This window comes from Paramormyrops kingsleyae, chromosome 3, assembly GCF_048594095.1.
Source record: "Paramormyrops kingsleyae isolate MSU_618 chromosome 3, PKINGS_0.4, whole genome shotgun sequence".
In the NCBI taxonomy this organism is placed as follows: domain Eukaryota; kingdom Metazoa; phylum Chordata; class Actinopteri; order Osteoglossiformes; family Mormyridae; genus Paramormyrops; species Paramormyrops kingsleyae.
Window position 1 is genome coordinate 23,768,212 of NC_132799.1, and position 15,325 is coordinate 23,783,536.

At 48.6% G+C, this 15,325-nt stretch overlaps 1 protein-coding gene across 2 annotated transcripts; it reads right to left on the reverse strand.

Annotated features, from left to right (window-relative positions):
• Positions 1–98: 98 nt before the first annotated feature.
• On the reverse strand, positions 99–15,005 carry elapor2 (endosome-lysosome associated apoptosis and autophagy regulator family member 2). 2 transcript variants are annotated; one of them, XM_023816118.2, is made up of 23 exons: positions 14,554–15,005; positions 12,188–12,308; positions 10,659–10,851; positions 10,063–10,210; positions 9,824–9,913; positions 9,636–9,741; positions 9,386–9,538; positions 8,814–8,902; positions 8,118–8,298; positions 7,534–7,665; positions 6,872–6,962; positions 6,019–6,121; positions 5,602–5,739; positions 5,231–5,494; positions 4,552–4,725; positions 4,148–4,337; positions 3,704–3,800; positions 3,390–3,491; positions 2,676–2,802; positions 2,401–2,579; positions 2,087–2,249; positions 1,948–2,000; positions 99–1,132 (listed from the first exon to the last, which is right to left on the reverse strand). In XM_023816118.2, the coding sequence occupies exons 1-23, from the start codon at positions 14,677–14,679 to the stop codon at positions 1,063–1,065; spliced, it is 3,090 nt and encodes a 1,029-aa protein (XP_023671886.2). In that variant the 5' UTR covers positions 14,680–15,005; the 3' UTR covers positions 99–1,062. The 2 variants fall into 2 exon arrangements, with proteins under 2 accessions (XP_023671886.2, XP_023671887.1); XM_023816119.2 differs by lacking the exons at positions 10,659–10,851; positions 12,188–12,308; positions 14,554–15,005 and having other exon boundaries at positions 9,824–9,927; positions 10,063–10,171.
• Positions 15,006–15,325: the final 320 nt, after the last annotated feature.

A 15,325-nucleotide genomic window follows, 5' to 3' on the forward strand; every position in this document is an offset into this window, starting at 1 on the left:
GTCCTCTTCCTTCTTTACGCCAGTAGTGGGGACAATGAGAGCCCCCACGTGTTGGGCGGCCTCTCGGAGACGTTTGTGACACTAGTATTGCACATGCAAGGTTGTTGCATCAAATCAATGGCCGCGCCAATTACCGCAGGTTACAGACCGTTCATCTGGGTGGCAAAAGTCAAACGGCGGAGCTGCCATAACAGACCCCCCAGCAATGACATGGTGTTAACACACTGACACTATGTGTCAGCGATACTGAAAACACAGGGCAGAGAGCCAAGGGCGCCACCTTAATCTGAGTGGGGACAGGATATGCTGGAGTGACGTCACACATTTGCCATTAGTATGACTCTTCAGTCCGCATGCCTCTGTCCCCATGCCCCTATGGACAGAGTCAGTCTGCCCCCATGCCTCCACTTATGGGCAGAGTCAGTCTGCCCCCATGCCTCCACTTATGGACAGAGTCAGTCTGCCCCCAATCCGCTCCATTATGGACAGAGTCAGTCTGCCCCTATGCTGCTCCATTATGGACAGAGTCAGTCTACTCCCATACCTCCACTTATGGGCAGAGTCAGTCTGCCCCCATGCCATTTCATCTATGGACAGAGTCAGTCCATCCAAGTACCACTTCATCTGTGGACAGAGTCAGTCCATCCAAATGCCACTTCATCTGTGGACAGAGTCAGTCCATCCAAGTGCCAATTCTTCAATGAAAAAGCATCTCGTATGTGATTTCCTCGGTGAACAGTCAATTAATTTGAGTCATCATCACCTCCACAACTCCAAGAACAGAGTAAATTTGTCCCCAGTATGACTCCATCTGTGAAGAGTCCATTCATTTCCTATGTGACTCCCTCTGTGATCAGAGTCAGTTCCTCTGTGTGACTGCAGTCCTTCTGTGGAGTCCATAGTGCAGCAGTTATCGTGTCTCTCTGGTGGGATCCCGGGTTTCTTCACGATTTTCCCAATGGGACATTTTACGTAAGATTAATCCTGTATCAGTGGCCTTTCTCTGCTCTTAGAAAACGCCCCATCAGTTTGATCCCACAGGGAGCAGTAGTGCTACTCCTTCTAGTAGGGGGTGGGGTGGGGGCTTTTGTGCTCTGCTGAATTCCAGCAGTACTGATGTCCAGTTTTGAAGCTGCATAATACACAGATGTTAAAAGAGATCAGATCATTGGAAAAACATATAGATCTGTCATGAAACCATCCACCGCACTAGTACTACATTATTCATGTCTGCTTTCCTTATACACCCACTATGTTGTAGATAAACCTCCATCGAAATTTACATTTTCACATATCAACTTATTGTGTATGCTGCAAGCATTAAATAGGGTCAGATTGTTTCGAAACACAATTTATTAATTAAAAAATAAACATCTGTACAAAGGAATGTGCCAGTCTCAGATCTCAGTAAGCAAGAGGAATGACGGCATATTATTTCATCTGAAATTAGATATCAGAAAAATAACCTGGACTGACTGGTGAGAGACTGTGAGGTTACAAGCAGCACGGTGCATCAGACAGAGACAATAAAGACGAGATTAAAAACACAGACTGAGAACAAGGCTCATAACTGAGACTTAGGTCAAGGGTTTCCTGACTAATAGTCAGGGGTCTGAGAGACCCCAGAATAAGTATGGGTTTTTAATCATGTCATCCCAGGAGGAAGTCGTGCTTCAACAGCTCTCCATCTCGCTACAATTGTTTGATACAGTTCAGTTCAGAGGGGAAACACCGCTGTTATCATTTGACGTAGAAGATGGAATAAGCAGGCTGGAGTATGACTTATACCGGAAGACTGCAGAGCGATACTGTCTCGCCAGTAAGATGGCCCACTGGAGTCCCCCCCCCACCCCGACCTCCAGTCAAGCTCCTGCCTGGTCCAGTCTTGCTGACAGTGGGTTCTGTGTGGTCTCCAGGCTCTCCACTCGCCGCTACCCACACACCCACCTGTGCTCCTGCGGTGACTCCAGCTGGACACACTCGTGCTGCTCGCTGCTCGCCTGTGAAGGGGAAGTGACACGTCACCTCAGGCCTGGGTTCCATGATAATGAGGGTAACCAGTCTGGTGACCATAAAGGGGCCGCACCTTTGTCACCAGGGACCTGAATTGGTCTAGCAGTGACAGCTTGCTGGAATAGACCGACTCATCGTCGTTGTCCTCACCCTCCATGATGGCGCAGCTGTCTGCAGTGGGAAACTCACCCTGCCTCTTGGTGCTCATCACCAAAAATGAGTACTTGTACTCCAACCTGACAGGGGGGTAGAGAAGGGCGTGTTGGTCAGCTCTTGAACCCAGGGATGGGCTGGCATACAGTTTTATTCAGCCAGGTGAGTGGACTAGCTAGCCTGCACTTTGCATTGTGGGATACCAAAACTGGCTGGTATTTCAGATCTGCCTACTTCTTGTTCTTCTTCCAGAAGTGGCAGGTGATGGCGGTGAGCAGGATGCCCATGAAGATGCCGATCCCAGCCCCAGCCTTCAGCCAGAAATCGACGGATTGGCAGGCTGAGGTCTTCTTAGCTGGGAGCTGGACCCCGCCTGTGCAGAGCTTTGGGTCATTCCACACGTAGTGTTTATCCTGACAGGAGAGGGAGATGCCGCATGTGAACATCCCCCCTCGACACGCCCCTCCATGTCCCTTATTGAGATCACATGATGTGGTGGGTGCAGCTACCTGGACGCTATCTATGCAGGCCCCTTCTATCTCGTGGAAGTCCATCTCTGTGCAAAGCGGACAGGCACTGGAGCTCTCCCACAGGAAGTGAAAGGTGCAGCCATCGCAGGTGCCCGCCGGGCATTTCCTGTGACAGAGAGAAAGAGGAAGTGAAAGGTGCAGCATCTGCAGGTGCCCGCCGGGCATTTCCTGCCATGGCCTTGAACTGAGGGTGACCGTCTGTAAAGTATTTCTGGCAGGTTATCTGTACAGGGCATCACACTTAAGTTAAAGTTAAACAGCAATTAAACAGCTTCCACACCAACTGCAGACATTGGAGGGTTACGTGGCTGCAAAGCCACCTGCTTCGTTCGAGAAGTCTCCTCTGTAATTTTCAATGAGCCTGATAATTGATATGATAATTAGCACAAACTGCAGCGCGGATTAAAGCACTCTTGGATACTAATTTGCAATGCTCCTTGTTTAGATCCCTGCAGTGTCCTTATATGAATCTCTCAAAGGACATAAACAGAAGAAAATACACAATTTTTGCAGATTTCCTGTGCCTATAAACTGTACCTGGAAGTCGTTAAAGACTAATAAGGAAGTAATAGCAGGACTGAGTGCCCAGTGTGACCCTTACAGGTTTCCGGGGAATTGAAAGATCTGCTGTGTCTTACTGAGATTGCTCATGCTGAGAAACAACAGCAGGGGTACAGTTCCACATGAGTGTACCTGGGCACGCTCAGCTCCCCACTGGCACTCCTGTCCGGGTTACACCGCAACGTGACCACAGCATGGCGTCCATTCTTGCATGATGACGTGGCCCATGGAGACCTTTTCAATTTAAACAGGTGAAACACATCACATAAGAGCTGTTATCCCACAACCTTGGAACATGGGAAGAAAGAAGAAGGAAGAATCCAGAGTCACAGCAACTACCTGCGTGAGGATGACATAAAGACCTTCAACCAAAGTTCTAATCGTAATGATTTGGAAGCGAGCCCTGCTTTTGAATGCTGAACATAGGTGCTCTGGACTGTATTCACCAGTAGAAGAAGTTGACATCCGGAATTTTCTTTGGCATCTCGGGGAACAGGCCCGGGTTCACGCTGATCCCAGCGAGAGTATTCTCTGCAGTTGCCCCTTCAGATAAAGACAGGGGTCATACATGCTGGAGAACAGTGGAGTATTCATCAAACCACGGGGTTGGGACCAGCATCAACAATCGCCACGGAGACGGAAGACTGTTATGTAATGCAGCATATTTTTCACAAACCCATCTACTGAATTAACGGGGGGGGCTTTCACAGCTTTTTTCAAATATTCACAGGCACCAATGATGAAGTGATTTTACAGCAGATCCCCCCCACCTCCACAATTGTACATATATACACCCTGCCACTGCACCTTTATATCACAGTTGGCCAGGCGTCTTTTTATCAACAATTCTCCTGGGCCTGCATCCCTGCCCCTGTTCCTCAAGCACTTACCCAGGAAAATATCCGCCAGGCTGACGGACTGGGAGGACAGCGCTGTCCTGAAGCCCCGCCCATCTGATGGTATGATGGTCGATTGGCAGATGAAAGACTCCACCTGATTGGTAGGCCCTCCAGATTTGTTCTGGAGGTCATTTCTGGACAGGTCTGTCACATTGTCAGTACACACGGCACCATTCCTGCCCTGAGAACCACAGCCGAGAGGACCACATCAGACTCTGGCGTCATATGAATATGAATATGGAAGTGGTGGATTTGCATGGCATTAAAGCATCATAAACACCTTAATTGCTCATCTGAGGTTCTTGTGAACAAAATCTAATATAAATAGACAAGATCTGAAGCCTGGTTTGGTCCCCAGACCAGGGATCAATGGGCCTCGGCCAGCAGGGCTTTACCTCCTGCCCACACAGGCTGATCTTGAAAAAGTGGAAGTACTTGGTGCCCTTGGACGTGAAGCTGGGCCCGTTCACGATGGAGGCCACTGGACCCATCCGGCTAAAGTTGTAGGTCAGGGTCCGCTTTCCTGCCACGTGGGAGAAGCTGCAGTCGCTGAAGCAGGCAGAGTGCTCCTTTGCCGGAAAAGGGAGGCAACAAAAGCAGCATTAAGGAGAGCCTTGGGGACACACGGGATCAGCACTGTGGAGAGCGGCGGCAGTCCAATGCCGTCTGCACACAAGGGAGCCATTGTCTGGTCAACTCTCTCATCCCATTCCAAAACAACTTAGCTGCTTGCCTCCCTGGTACGCTGTCGCCTCATGCCAAAACCGTCCCACAAAAAACACATGGGTCACAAGGCGTTAGAGGAAATGGCTTTGACAAGTCAATAAGCCAGGGACGGCAGCAGTGGGGACCACATGCCATAGCGCTACATGTGGAACCGGCCGAGGCAAGAACGTAGACAGTGCAAACATGACATGACTGCAAATGTCTGTTTCCATGACACTCTAGGAAGATTTAGCAAAAAAATGGCAGGCTTTGCAGCCAGAGATCTTACTCTAAACATATGGACCTGTGAAAAGCAGCAATGGCAAACCAGATCATCTTCTCACACACCCAGGTGAGATGTTCACCTACCTTGTTGCTCTTGCTGCCTGGGCCGCAGGGAATACAGGTTCCTTTGCCATAGATAAGGTGCCCGGACAGGTAGGTGTTGGGGGGACACTCCCTGCACTGGTTGGTGTCCACATCGATGTAGTGTCCAGCTGGACAGGGGATGCAGGAGGAGCCCGGCTGCTGGGACACCAGGGCACAGGTGTGACAAGAAGTGGCAACCCCGCCCAGAACGTTGGTGACCGTGATGGAGTAGATCTTCACAACATCATCGACAAACTGCCTGCCCTGAGGTAGATAAAAAAAAAACCCTCTAAGCAAAAAACAGCATCAGTACCGTAAGAACTCTGCAGAATGGCAGCCAATGGCTCCGTGCGAACTCTCTCCTGACTCACATCAAGTGCCTGGTTGGTCCTCCGGAATGCCCATGTGAAAGACATTGAGGCATTGTGGGCAATGATGTGGGTGTACGACTGCTTCTCCTTGCTTCCTTCCCACGACTCCACAATGTTGGTGCTCTTCCTGTTCATGTCCTGCAGGATAAACTTGAGAATCAGTCACCATCATCGCTATGCCTGGACTAGATTTTCACCAAAACTCACCATTCCCATTGGATGTCCATTTTTTTCCATAGTGAAACATCAGCCAATACAGATGGACACAGGCGGCCATATCTTCACTCAAGGTGAAGACTGCCTGAGGCAGAGAAGCACCACCACACCCCCTACAGAACTGATCCCCATGAGACACGAAGACCCTGGTCATCCTGCCATGGGCCATCGCTCATCAGCTGGCAGCCGAGATCCACGCACCATCATGAAGTAGAGCTCGCAGTTAGCAGAGCATGCAGTCTCAAACACAAAGGTAATGCGACCGATCTCATCGCCTGTGCTGCCCATCGCCGATGTCGGAAGCCTGGGAAAAGCATGGGGAAAGCACAAAGAAAAGCATGGGTTAAAATCCCAGTGTGGTTGCAAAGGAGAGGTGTTGGACTGGGGACACTGTTGGGACCAGTATTGAGGATGGGACTGGGGACAGTACTGAGGACAGGACAGGGGACAGGATCAATTCAATTCAATTCAATTGCTTTATTGTCATGTGTAGATGTATGAGTACCGTGTAAAATGAAATGCTTGCTTGCATGTGCTCCTGCAGACAGTGAACATAGACAACAAGACGGATAGACAACAGGACGACAAGTGAATGTAATGATAAAGTGAATTATAAATAAGTAAATAAATAAGACCAGAATCCCAGGAATAAATAGAGACAGTGACAGAAATATACAGGTATGTGTGGGTAGCAGTGGAGGTGACACAAGGTTACTGATTATTCATGGACGGGACTGGGAACAGGGCTGAGGACAGGGCTGGGGAAAGAGCTTAGGATGGGGTTAAGGACATGGCTGTAGATGCGGCTGGGGACAGGGCTGAGGACAGGGCTGGGGAAAGAGCTTAGGATGGGGTTAAGGACATGGCTGTAGATGCGGCTGGGGACAGGGCTGAGGACAGGGCTGGGGAAAGAGCTTAGGATGGGGTTAAGGACATGGCTGTAGATGCGGCTGGGGACAGGGCTGAGGACAGGAATGGGGCTGCTGCTCTGTGCATACATGGAGATATATGAGTGCAGTGTTAGTATATCCAGCTGCTCCTGCGTGGGACTCACTTGAAGCCCGGGATGCGGAGGTTCAGGATCAGGTAATCATTGTCCAAGCTGCCCACTCCACTCCGAATGTGGTCCCCAGCCACCTCCCAGGCTTGTGGACCCGAGAGTCAAGAGCATCATGCACATCCCAACAAAGTCAATGTTAGCATCAGACCAGGCAAGTAACACTAGCATCAGAGGCCGGTAAACATGGGGAACAACCCTTGTATTTAACAGACAACACTGAATATTTACAGTGCCTGTAATTCCTGGTCCAGCACAAATCAGAATTTAAATGCTGGCTGGAGGACAGGTGAGACATTTAAGGACACCTAGGGACAGCGTCCACTTGGCTCAGGTGCCACGCCTCGCTCCTGTCCCGGTCATTTCCACACCTGAACACCGTTCGGTGGAAAATGGTCACAGATCACGATCATCGCATGTCACATGGGGTAGTCCTGGTAGTCGTCTGCTATTCCTAGCTAAATCCATCCTTCCCTCTCTTGGAATGTCGTAAACAAGTGGCTCTTAATGCTAAAATAATAAGATAAATAAACACCCTCTTTTAAAGGTTGTCTTGGTGCGATGCAAGCGTGCTGTGGTGTTTTGTTGTGACTCCATCCCACTCTTGTGACACCACAGTGCCATCTAGGCCCCACAAGCTGGTACTGCATTACACTCACCGTTCATCTGGTCGCAATCGGAGTTTCCCACATTGAAACAGGAGGTCTTCATGTTGGATGGGAGCACGTTCCACCACCTGTACTCATATCCAAGGACTGGCTCTGTGCCAGCAGGGCATTGCTGGCAGCGTCCTTGGGTGGGGGGGGGGGACACATTACATCACATCACAGCACATCATTGAGGGCATTGAGGGCACCTGAGCACCGATGCTGACCATTGTGATGCTCCAGCACATTTAGAGTGTTTATGAAGAGCCCCCCCTTCCCCCCCCCACCCCACTGTGGTACACAGACAGCAGAATGCCCCCTGCACACCCAAGGGGCACCACATGCAGATATATTATCGGCTGCTGTGAAAGAGCAGCCATCGCAGAACCACATCAATCAAAAGTCACAAAAGTTTTGCATTGACATGTCAAAATGGCCTGCCAACACCAACACAAGCAATAGGAGCTAATTATGATTTCAGGTGATTATGAAAGGAAATTAGAATTTGCATGAAACACATTTGCGGAATGCAAGCTTCCATCCTTTGGCCTGCTAGACCTCTACTGGGTTTAAGGGTGTTTGCGGTCAGGACTCACCGTCTGTGCCACCTGAGAAGGTCCCGAGGGGGCAGGGCAAGCAGGATCCCGTCTCGTTGTTGTAAAAACCTGGGTTGCAGGGTGGACACGCCTGTCGCTTGCCAGACGGGGGCAGCATCACTGCATCCGTCATGTTCTCTATGCAAACCTTTGGCTCAATCCACTTGTACATGATCTGGGTCTGGAAACATGTAGAGAAGCTCACCTCAGAAATCTAACCATCTACTTCTTCTGCAAGCACCCTGTTGGGTACATTTGTTATGGGTTTCGTGATCAGTACAGGCACATCCCTGTTTTTTACTGAATATCATTATTCCATCCAATATTATAAATTTTAAATTAAATGAAATGTATCCATCCATCAACACCTTCTCCTGGTTAGGCTTTTCTGTCTTCGAAACCCTCCATGTCTGATCTCTGATGGTCCTCTGCCATGCTGACAGAAAGTCAAACATAGCATGGGCAGGAGGACATGGAACTAATGGAGAATCGGTCAGCTTGCTGCTGCAGAGACAGGTGCGTGACCTTTGCAAACATCAGCCTTACTTGTGGAGTCAGCTGGGACCCCATTACTAGCTGCCTTTCTCCTATGGCACAAATCCACAAGCTGGTGACCAGCCTACATAAACTCATGGGTATGCTGCACAGTGTCATTTCCACAGATACATTCTCTGAAGTATGGCGGGAGGATGTCACCTTGCCCTCACTGTCGCATGGCGTGTGGATTTCAAAGTAATCCTTCCTGATGCAGGGGGGTCTCCCTCGACACTCCGCGGCCCCCTCAGCTGTGGACGCAAACCTTCATTATTTCGGCCCTCCAGCAAAACACTTTTTGTGTGACAGTGTTCTCCATCAATGCAGCCAGATTAAGGGTCAATGTCACAGCAGCTGTTCCAGGACATTCAGTGCTGTCTCCTTGACCACCTGACCATCCCGCTTCCTGTGTGAGTCACTGGCATCTTGGCATAGGCCTTTTGAAAATCCCAGCAGCCAGCACAAAGCCAACATGACCCACAGTCAGTCAGCCCTTTTGTTGTGTTACTCTGATCAGCTAAGGATGTTCAGTTAATTTACAAGTCACTCACCCTTTAGATTAGATAGATAGATAGATAGATAGATAGACAGACAGACAGACAGACATTTTAGCCGCTCCACTTGTTATTTACATTTACTGTTCCTGAACAGGACTCTCAGAATGTTGTAGAACAAAGACAGTCACGCTGTCAGCTACATTCCAAGTGCGTCCTGGTTCTGGCTGGGGTACATACGGGCGTAGGCCACCTCCAGGTTGCAGGCGGTGCAGGAGCTGGCCCCCCTGCCAGAGTAGGTGTTCCTGGGACACAGCTCACACACGGAGGAGCCGGCCGTGCGGCTGAAGGTGCCCGGCTTGCACTGAAAGCACTCCGACATGTAGGCAACCCCTGAAAGTGAGAGATCCACCATTAAAGCAGGATGCTGCCAGTGGGGGCACCAGTGGACACCCCACAGTAGTGTTCAGCACCATGAGGATCCTGTTACCTTCAATCTGAATGTTCTTCAGCAGCACTGGCTTCACCATTTTGGCATCAAACAGAATTCCAGTTGTCCTCCAGTACAGGATATTGGTGCCTGATTTCAAGTTAACCTACAGCAGAGATCAGTAGGGAGATGTCGTCATCATGGGGATGATGGAGAGAGCCCTCCAGAGCCCAGGACCTGCCACTTACCGTGTGAGAGGCCCAGTCTCCATTACTGCTAAGTTTGATCCACTTCTGGTCAGAAGACTGATCCATTTCCAAGCACTGGTCATTCTGGATCTGGAAATCCACACCTTGGTTCAATGATGATGACATATCAAGTCAAGCAACTACTCCCAACTCATATATCCTTCCATAGTCCAGGATCTTATATTGGCCAAGGTTGCAGGAGATTGCATTTTTCATTAGTGGTATAGACAAATACTCACAAAGAATTCAAAAATGATGTTGCCATCCACGTACTGGTACTCGAAGGAGACAAAGCCCTGCTTTGTCAAGTGAACTGTGTAGATCAGAGACACCATGCACTCATCTTGGTTTGACTCCAAGTAGCTGCCCTGGGGGGTCCATGAGGAGCTGGGGAGAAGGTGGAGGAACCACAGCGTGTGTGATGGGAATCAGGGGGGCATCCTCATGACACGGTGAGGACCAAAACAAGTCAAGGCAAGTGAAGCATCATCTTCTACCAGCGACCTACAGCAGGACAGCTTTCTGCCCTCAGGCAAATTAAACGCTAAAACAGGCCAAGTAGAGACAGGCCAGTGTCACACACTTCACATGAATCCTCACTTCTCAGGTAAACACAGAAAATAACAGCTACTCATATCATAGCTTTTTAACTTTTATCAGCTTATATTATTCTTCTTGGTATTTTTATTGTTATTTGTTTTTACACTATTTTTCCTATTTACTTTGAGCATGATCCTAGAAGCAAATGCAAAAGCATTTGACAGAAATCCACACGGATCCATAGTTATTGCGAGGCCAGGACTGTCATCCAGATGCAACAGCGACACCTGCTCACTTGTGGCATGTTTGGACTTCGCCCTCGCTGTTGTCATGAGCCTCCGTGTAGGTGGCCACGTTGGTAAAGCCAGCAGGAATGTCGTCCCACTCATCGAAACGGATCCCGCTGCCCAGGGAGAAGGTCCCAGGGGCGCACTTTGTGCACTGCTGGGTCGACAATTCCAGGAACTCACCGGCCTTGCAGGAGAAGCCTGTGATTGAGGGAGGTATCAGATCATACAGGCCTGGATTTCTTGATAAAAATGACATAGCACTCACGAGCAAGATGAGGGCAGACGAGAAGTAAGGGAGCAGACAACTTGGCGATGGACCTTGATGGAGTTGATCTACAAACCAACCATTCTATGACAGGACAACAGTGAAGTGTGCACATCTCCAAGCTGCCCTTTTCACTGCCAACCTCTCAGATCATCATCTCCCCTCCCCGCCAACCATATACCACCCAGAGGAGGACAGCTAAACTAATACAGCTTGCAAATGCCAAGAGGGTCAAATATTTGACTTTATGCTAAAGCCAGATCTGGTCCACATTAAAAAACATTTATGCCCCGAGGGTCAGCATGCTTTACCAGCTGTTACAATTAACCACCATTAAGGGTGACAAGTGAAACACAGTCACACCTGCTGGTGGCACCTGAGAGTTTATGTAAATGACAAAGAAACAGCTGTTACCCATAAATTACTGATGAGAAGTTTGTGTTTCAGCTGATAGAGGACAGAGGAGGTGGTGAATGAACCAAGTTACTGTCTGGAAGAGGGGCCATCAAAGGGACAGTCTGTGAGCAGACAGGGCACGGGACAGTCTGTGAGCAGACAGGACACGGGATGGTCTGTGAGCAGACAGGGCATCGGACGGTCTGTGAGCCGACAGGGCAACGGACGGTCTGTAAGCAGACAGGGCACAGGACAGTCTGTGAGCAGACAGGGCACGGGACAGTCTGTGAGCAGACAGGGCACCAGGACAGTCTGTGAGCAGACAGGACACGGGACAGTCTGCGAGCAGACAGGGCATCAGACGGTCTGTGAGCAGACAGGGCATCGGACGGTCTGTGAGCAGACAGGGCACGGGACAGTCTGTGAGCAGACAGGGCACGGGACAGTCTTTGAGCAGACAGGGCACCAGGACGGTCTGTGAGCAGACAGGGCACGGGACGGTCTGTGAGCAGACAGGGCACCAGGACGGTCTGTGAGCAGACAGGACACGGGATGGTCTGTGAGCAGACAGGGCATGGGACAGTCTGTGAGCAGACAGGGCACCGGACGGTCTGTGAGCAGACAGGACACGGGATGGTCTGTGAGCCCCCCCTCCTGGACCGAGGAGGAAGAATGGGCCGTAGGGTAGAAGACTATTCCTAAGAAAGTCCTTCTACTGGGAGACAGACATACAGAGACAGACAGACAGAGACATGCAGACAGACAGGCAGATAGACTGGGAGACAGACATACAGAGACAGACAGACAGAGACATGCAGACAGACAGGCATCCCAAACACTGACACGCACAAGCACACCACCAGCTGCCCTTACCACACTGTGTCCCGCGGGTGGGGTCGGGGAGACCGCTGCATGTGCCTTCTTTGCGAGGGATGGCCACTCTCCAGCGCGAGCCAGTGCTGTCACACTCTGTGTACTCAAAATAGTACTCCGTCTGCAAGGAGTGAGTGGGACCGTGAGCCCAGTAAGGTACCAGCAGAGAAGAGGGAGCCCACAACGTCCAGCACACACGGGACGTAAAGCGTCACCAAAGTGCTGCTGCACCACCTTCCGATGCCATTTGGCTTCACTCTAGGAAAACAGAGCGCAATCTTTCCTGTGTAATGACTTAAGAAAGCTGTCAGGGAGCAGGAAGGAAGGGCGCCTCCCTGCAGGAAGCTGATAGTGTGACTCAGGCAGACGGGAATAAGAAGGCCAGTGGCTGGGACCTGCGCTGCCTGGTTCAGCACTGTGTGGGTGCAAGAGGAACGATTCCTGGTTTGAGTGCCCCCCCCCCCCCCAACCCTCCAACCCCTGCTGGGTCTGCAAATCATAGGTTCACACTAAGCCAGTTTGTTGTATTGCATTTTTACAATTAGATAAAACCACTGAAAATGATAGACTGATACACTTCATCTTGTGTGAATCGACCATAAGTACTGCATACAGCTGAACCATAAATAATCCCTTTATATAGGATTATTTTGAGAGCAAAATTTGTCTCTAATTTTAGCGATAATGGGCTTAACGTTGATCTGGAGCCACAAAGAGAAGCTGGCATTCCTTTTTTCTATGTGTGATGCACTTTTCCATGAAAAATGAGCCGGGTGATGAAAACGGACACCCCCTGTAAATCCGATGCCATCGAACTGCTGGATAACCAGGCCAGAGTGTTTATCCCTGTCCTGGCAAGAAAAGGGGGGTGACTTCCTGTAAATCATAGGAAGGGGCATGAGATAGCTGGTAAGAAAGAGGTCTGGACTACACCATGGAAATAAGACAGTGTGCAATGAAAGCTTTGTATTTGGTATGTGCAGCACAGGGCAGCATCAGTGCGAGCTTTCGAGCCCAGCAGGCACGCTTTCTCAGATATCTTAATTATACTCCAGATTGGGACTTCTGTTGTCTGGCTAAGGAAGAAGTCCTGCTTTGTGGAATACCGCCAGTCTACTCTACAGGCATTGTTTGCCCAAATCTTTGTCTTGGCCGTATGTTTACCAGCTGGCCAACCTCTTCTGCTGGGTGAAACCAGGAAGGAGGGAGATAATCCTTCATGCCTGTTGCTCGCTTTCTTACACGTACAATATAACAGAATATGACCGACTGCGGGTGATAGCAGGTAAATTGCAGAAACGATAGAATTTCAAAGGCACCAAAACAGAGAAACGCTGAAAATAATAAAAAGGAAGCATGGCGTACATTTGCTGAGCTGGCATAAAGCAAAGGAAAAACTCGCCGGAATGTAAGTTTGTGGGAGTCGTTCATAGGACACCTCAAATCATGGAGGCGTGGACCCTAATAACTGCCCCCCATAGGATGGTGGGTTAATACTGTCGCTTTTGGACTTAAGGCTTGTATGTTTTCTTTTTTTTTAGTTCACAATTTGCCTTAATTACCCCGAAGGACTCGCCGTTTCTCCTTTCGGCGATGTATTTTTAAACTGTATTAAATGTAGGCCTATACGACGTCAGTTTCAACAAGCTTTAATTAATTGTTCACACCTATAAATGTCCTATATACACATAAGTCCATGGCTTAAAAAAAAGAAACGATGAAGATCGAGTATCCGTACCATTTTCTCTCATCTAATCATAATCGGATTTGAAAGCTGGCAAGGATGCAGTAGTAAGAGTGTCTTTAAAAGCACTACCTATTTATAGATTGAGGAGATCTAGCAGCGAACTCGGGTGTATGTTTTATGAAGTATGATTTCCCAAAAAGGGCTGTGATTTATAAAAGTATGCTACTTTTAAAAGTATTATTTTAATTTCATATTGATTGTACTATGAGGTGACCAAGTGTTATTTGCGTGATGAAAACAGAGAAAAGTTATTATGTAAGGTGAATATTGGGGGTTTTGCCATATAAATACTCCCAGTGTCTATGGAAATAATATTTATGATTTTACATATTTATTTAAGTATTTACTAACGCATTCTGTTCATCGGACTCGTTAATCGGCTCGCATAATATTGTCTTAATCTGAAGTTGTGATTTTGGAGAATAAAAATTAATTTACAAATCTGCACATACCGGCTCCTGCTAAAATAGAACAAATACAATTTATCGGCATTATAAAGCGTTTAATTGCGTGTAAAGAGGCCGACTTGTACTGTGCTGCAGTGATTTTATGAAATGTGGTTGAATATAAGTAAAGCGGCTAACTTGCATGCATAACGGAGAGCGGGTCAAGATGTTACCTCGGTGCATGGAGGAAGGTCCCCGGCCGCCGTAACCAGCAAGAAAGCGCAGGACATCCAGGAAGGAGATATTAAATAAAAAACCGTTAAAACGCATTGCAGTCCCAAGCAATTCCTGAGTGCCATTGCGTTTAAAAAGCACCCCCTACACTCAGGTCGGTGTATCTGAACATTAATCGGCTCCAAACTGTGTTAGCCACCCCCCCCAACACATCCAGAAGATATGACGTTAGAGCCGCTCGGCGAAGGTGGGGACACCGCAGGCGAAGGAGCCGCTGATTTAACCTGTCCTTTCAGCACTATATTATGGGGTAAATACATGTATCATGTGAATCACCGACATCCTGTGAAATATGCTGGATTTACTTTCTGTTGGTTTATATGTCTGTAGATTTATATGGCTATTATGATGGTTTACAGTCACTCGTAACTGGTGTAAATCTCACATACCGCTATGCTGTCTGGCTTAACCGCCGCTGTCCGTAGTTGCTGTGTACTATGTAGTTAGCTATACTGTCCTGGATGGACGGAATTTGTCATACCATTTAGGCGGTTTTATACATTCATTTAAATAAACAATTATGCATTGCCCAAAAAAAAGCACATAAACAAACGTTGTTTGCTCTTTGTGCAAAAACATTTTTTTCGGTTTGAATTTTGGCCATCAAACTACAAAATGTGCCATATAATAATTTATTGAGGCAAATTCCAAGGGCCATAACCTTAATGCGCATATTAATAAAGAAGGGCTGCCTTTAGCTGTAGGCAGAAC

What these genes read in the sequence shown, in the direction of transcription:
- elapor2 (XM_023816118.2), bottom strand. Translation starts at nt 14,679, where the DNA reads ATGGCACTCAGGAATTGCTTGGGACTGCAATGCGTTTTAACGGTTTTT. An exon ending in CCTGGAGGTGGCCTACGCCC is followed by an intron (nt 8,903 to 9,385) that starts GTATGTACCCCA and finishes TTGCGTCCACAG; the next exon opens with CTGAGGGGGCCGCGGAGTGT. An exon ending in GGGGAGCTGAGCGTGCCCAG is followed by an intron (nt 2,803 to 3,389) that starts GTACACTCATGT and finishes TCTCTGTCACAG; the next exon opens with GAAATGCCCGGCGGGCACCT.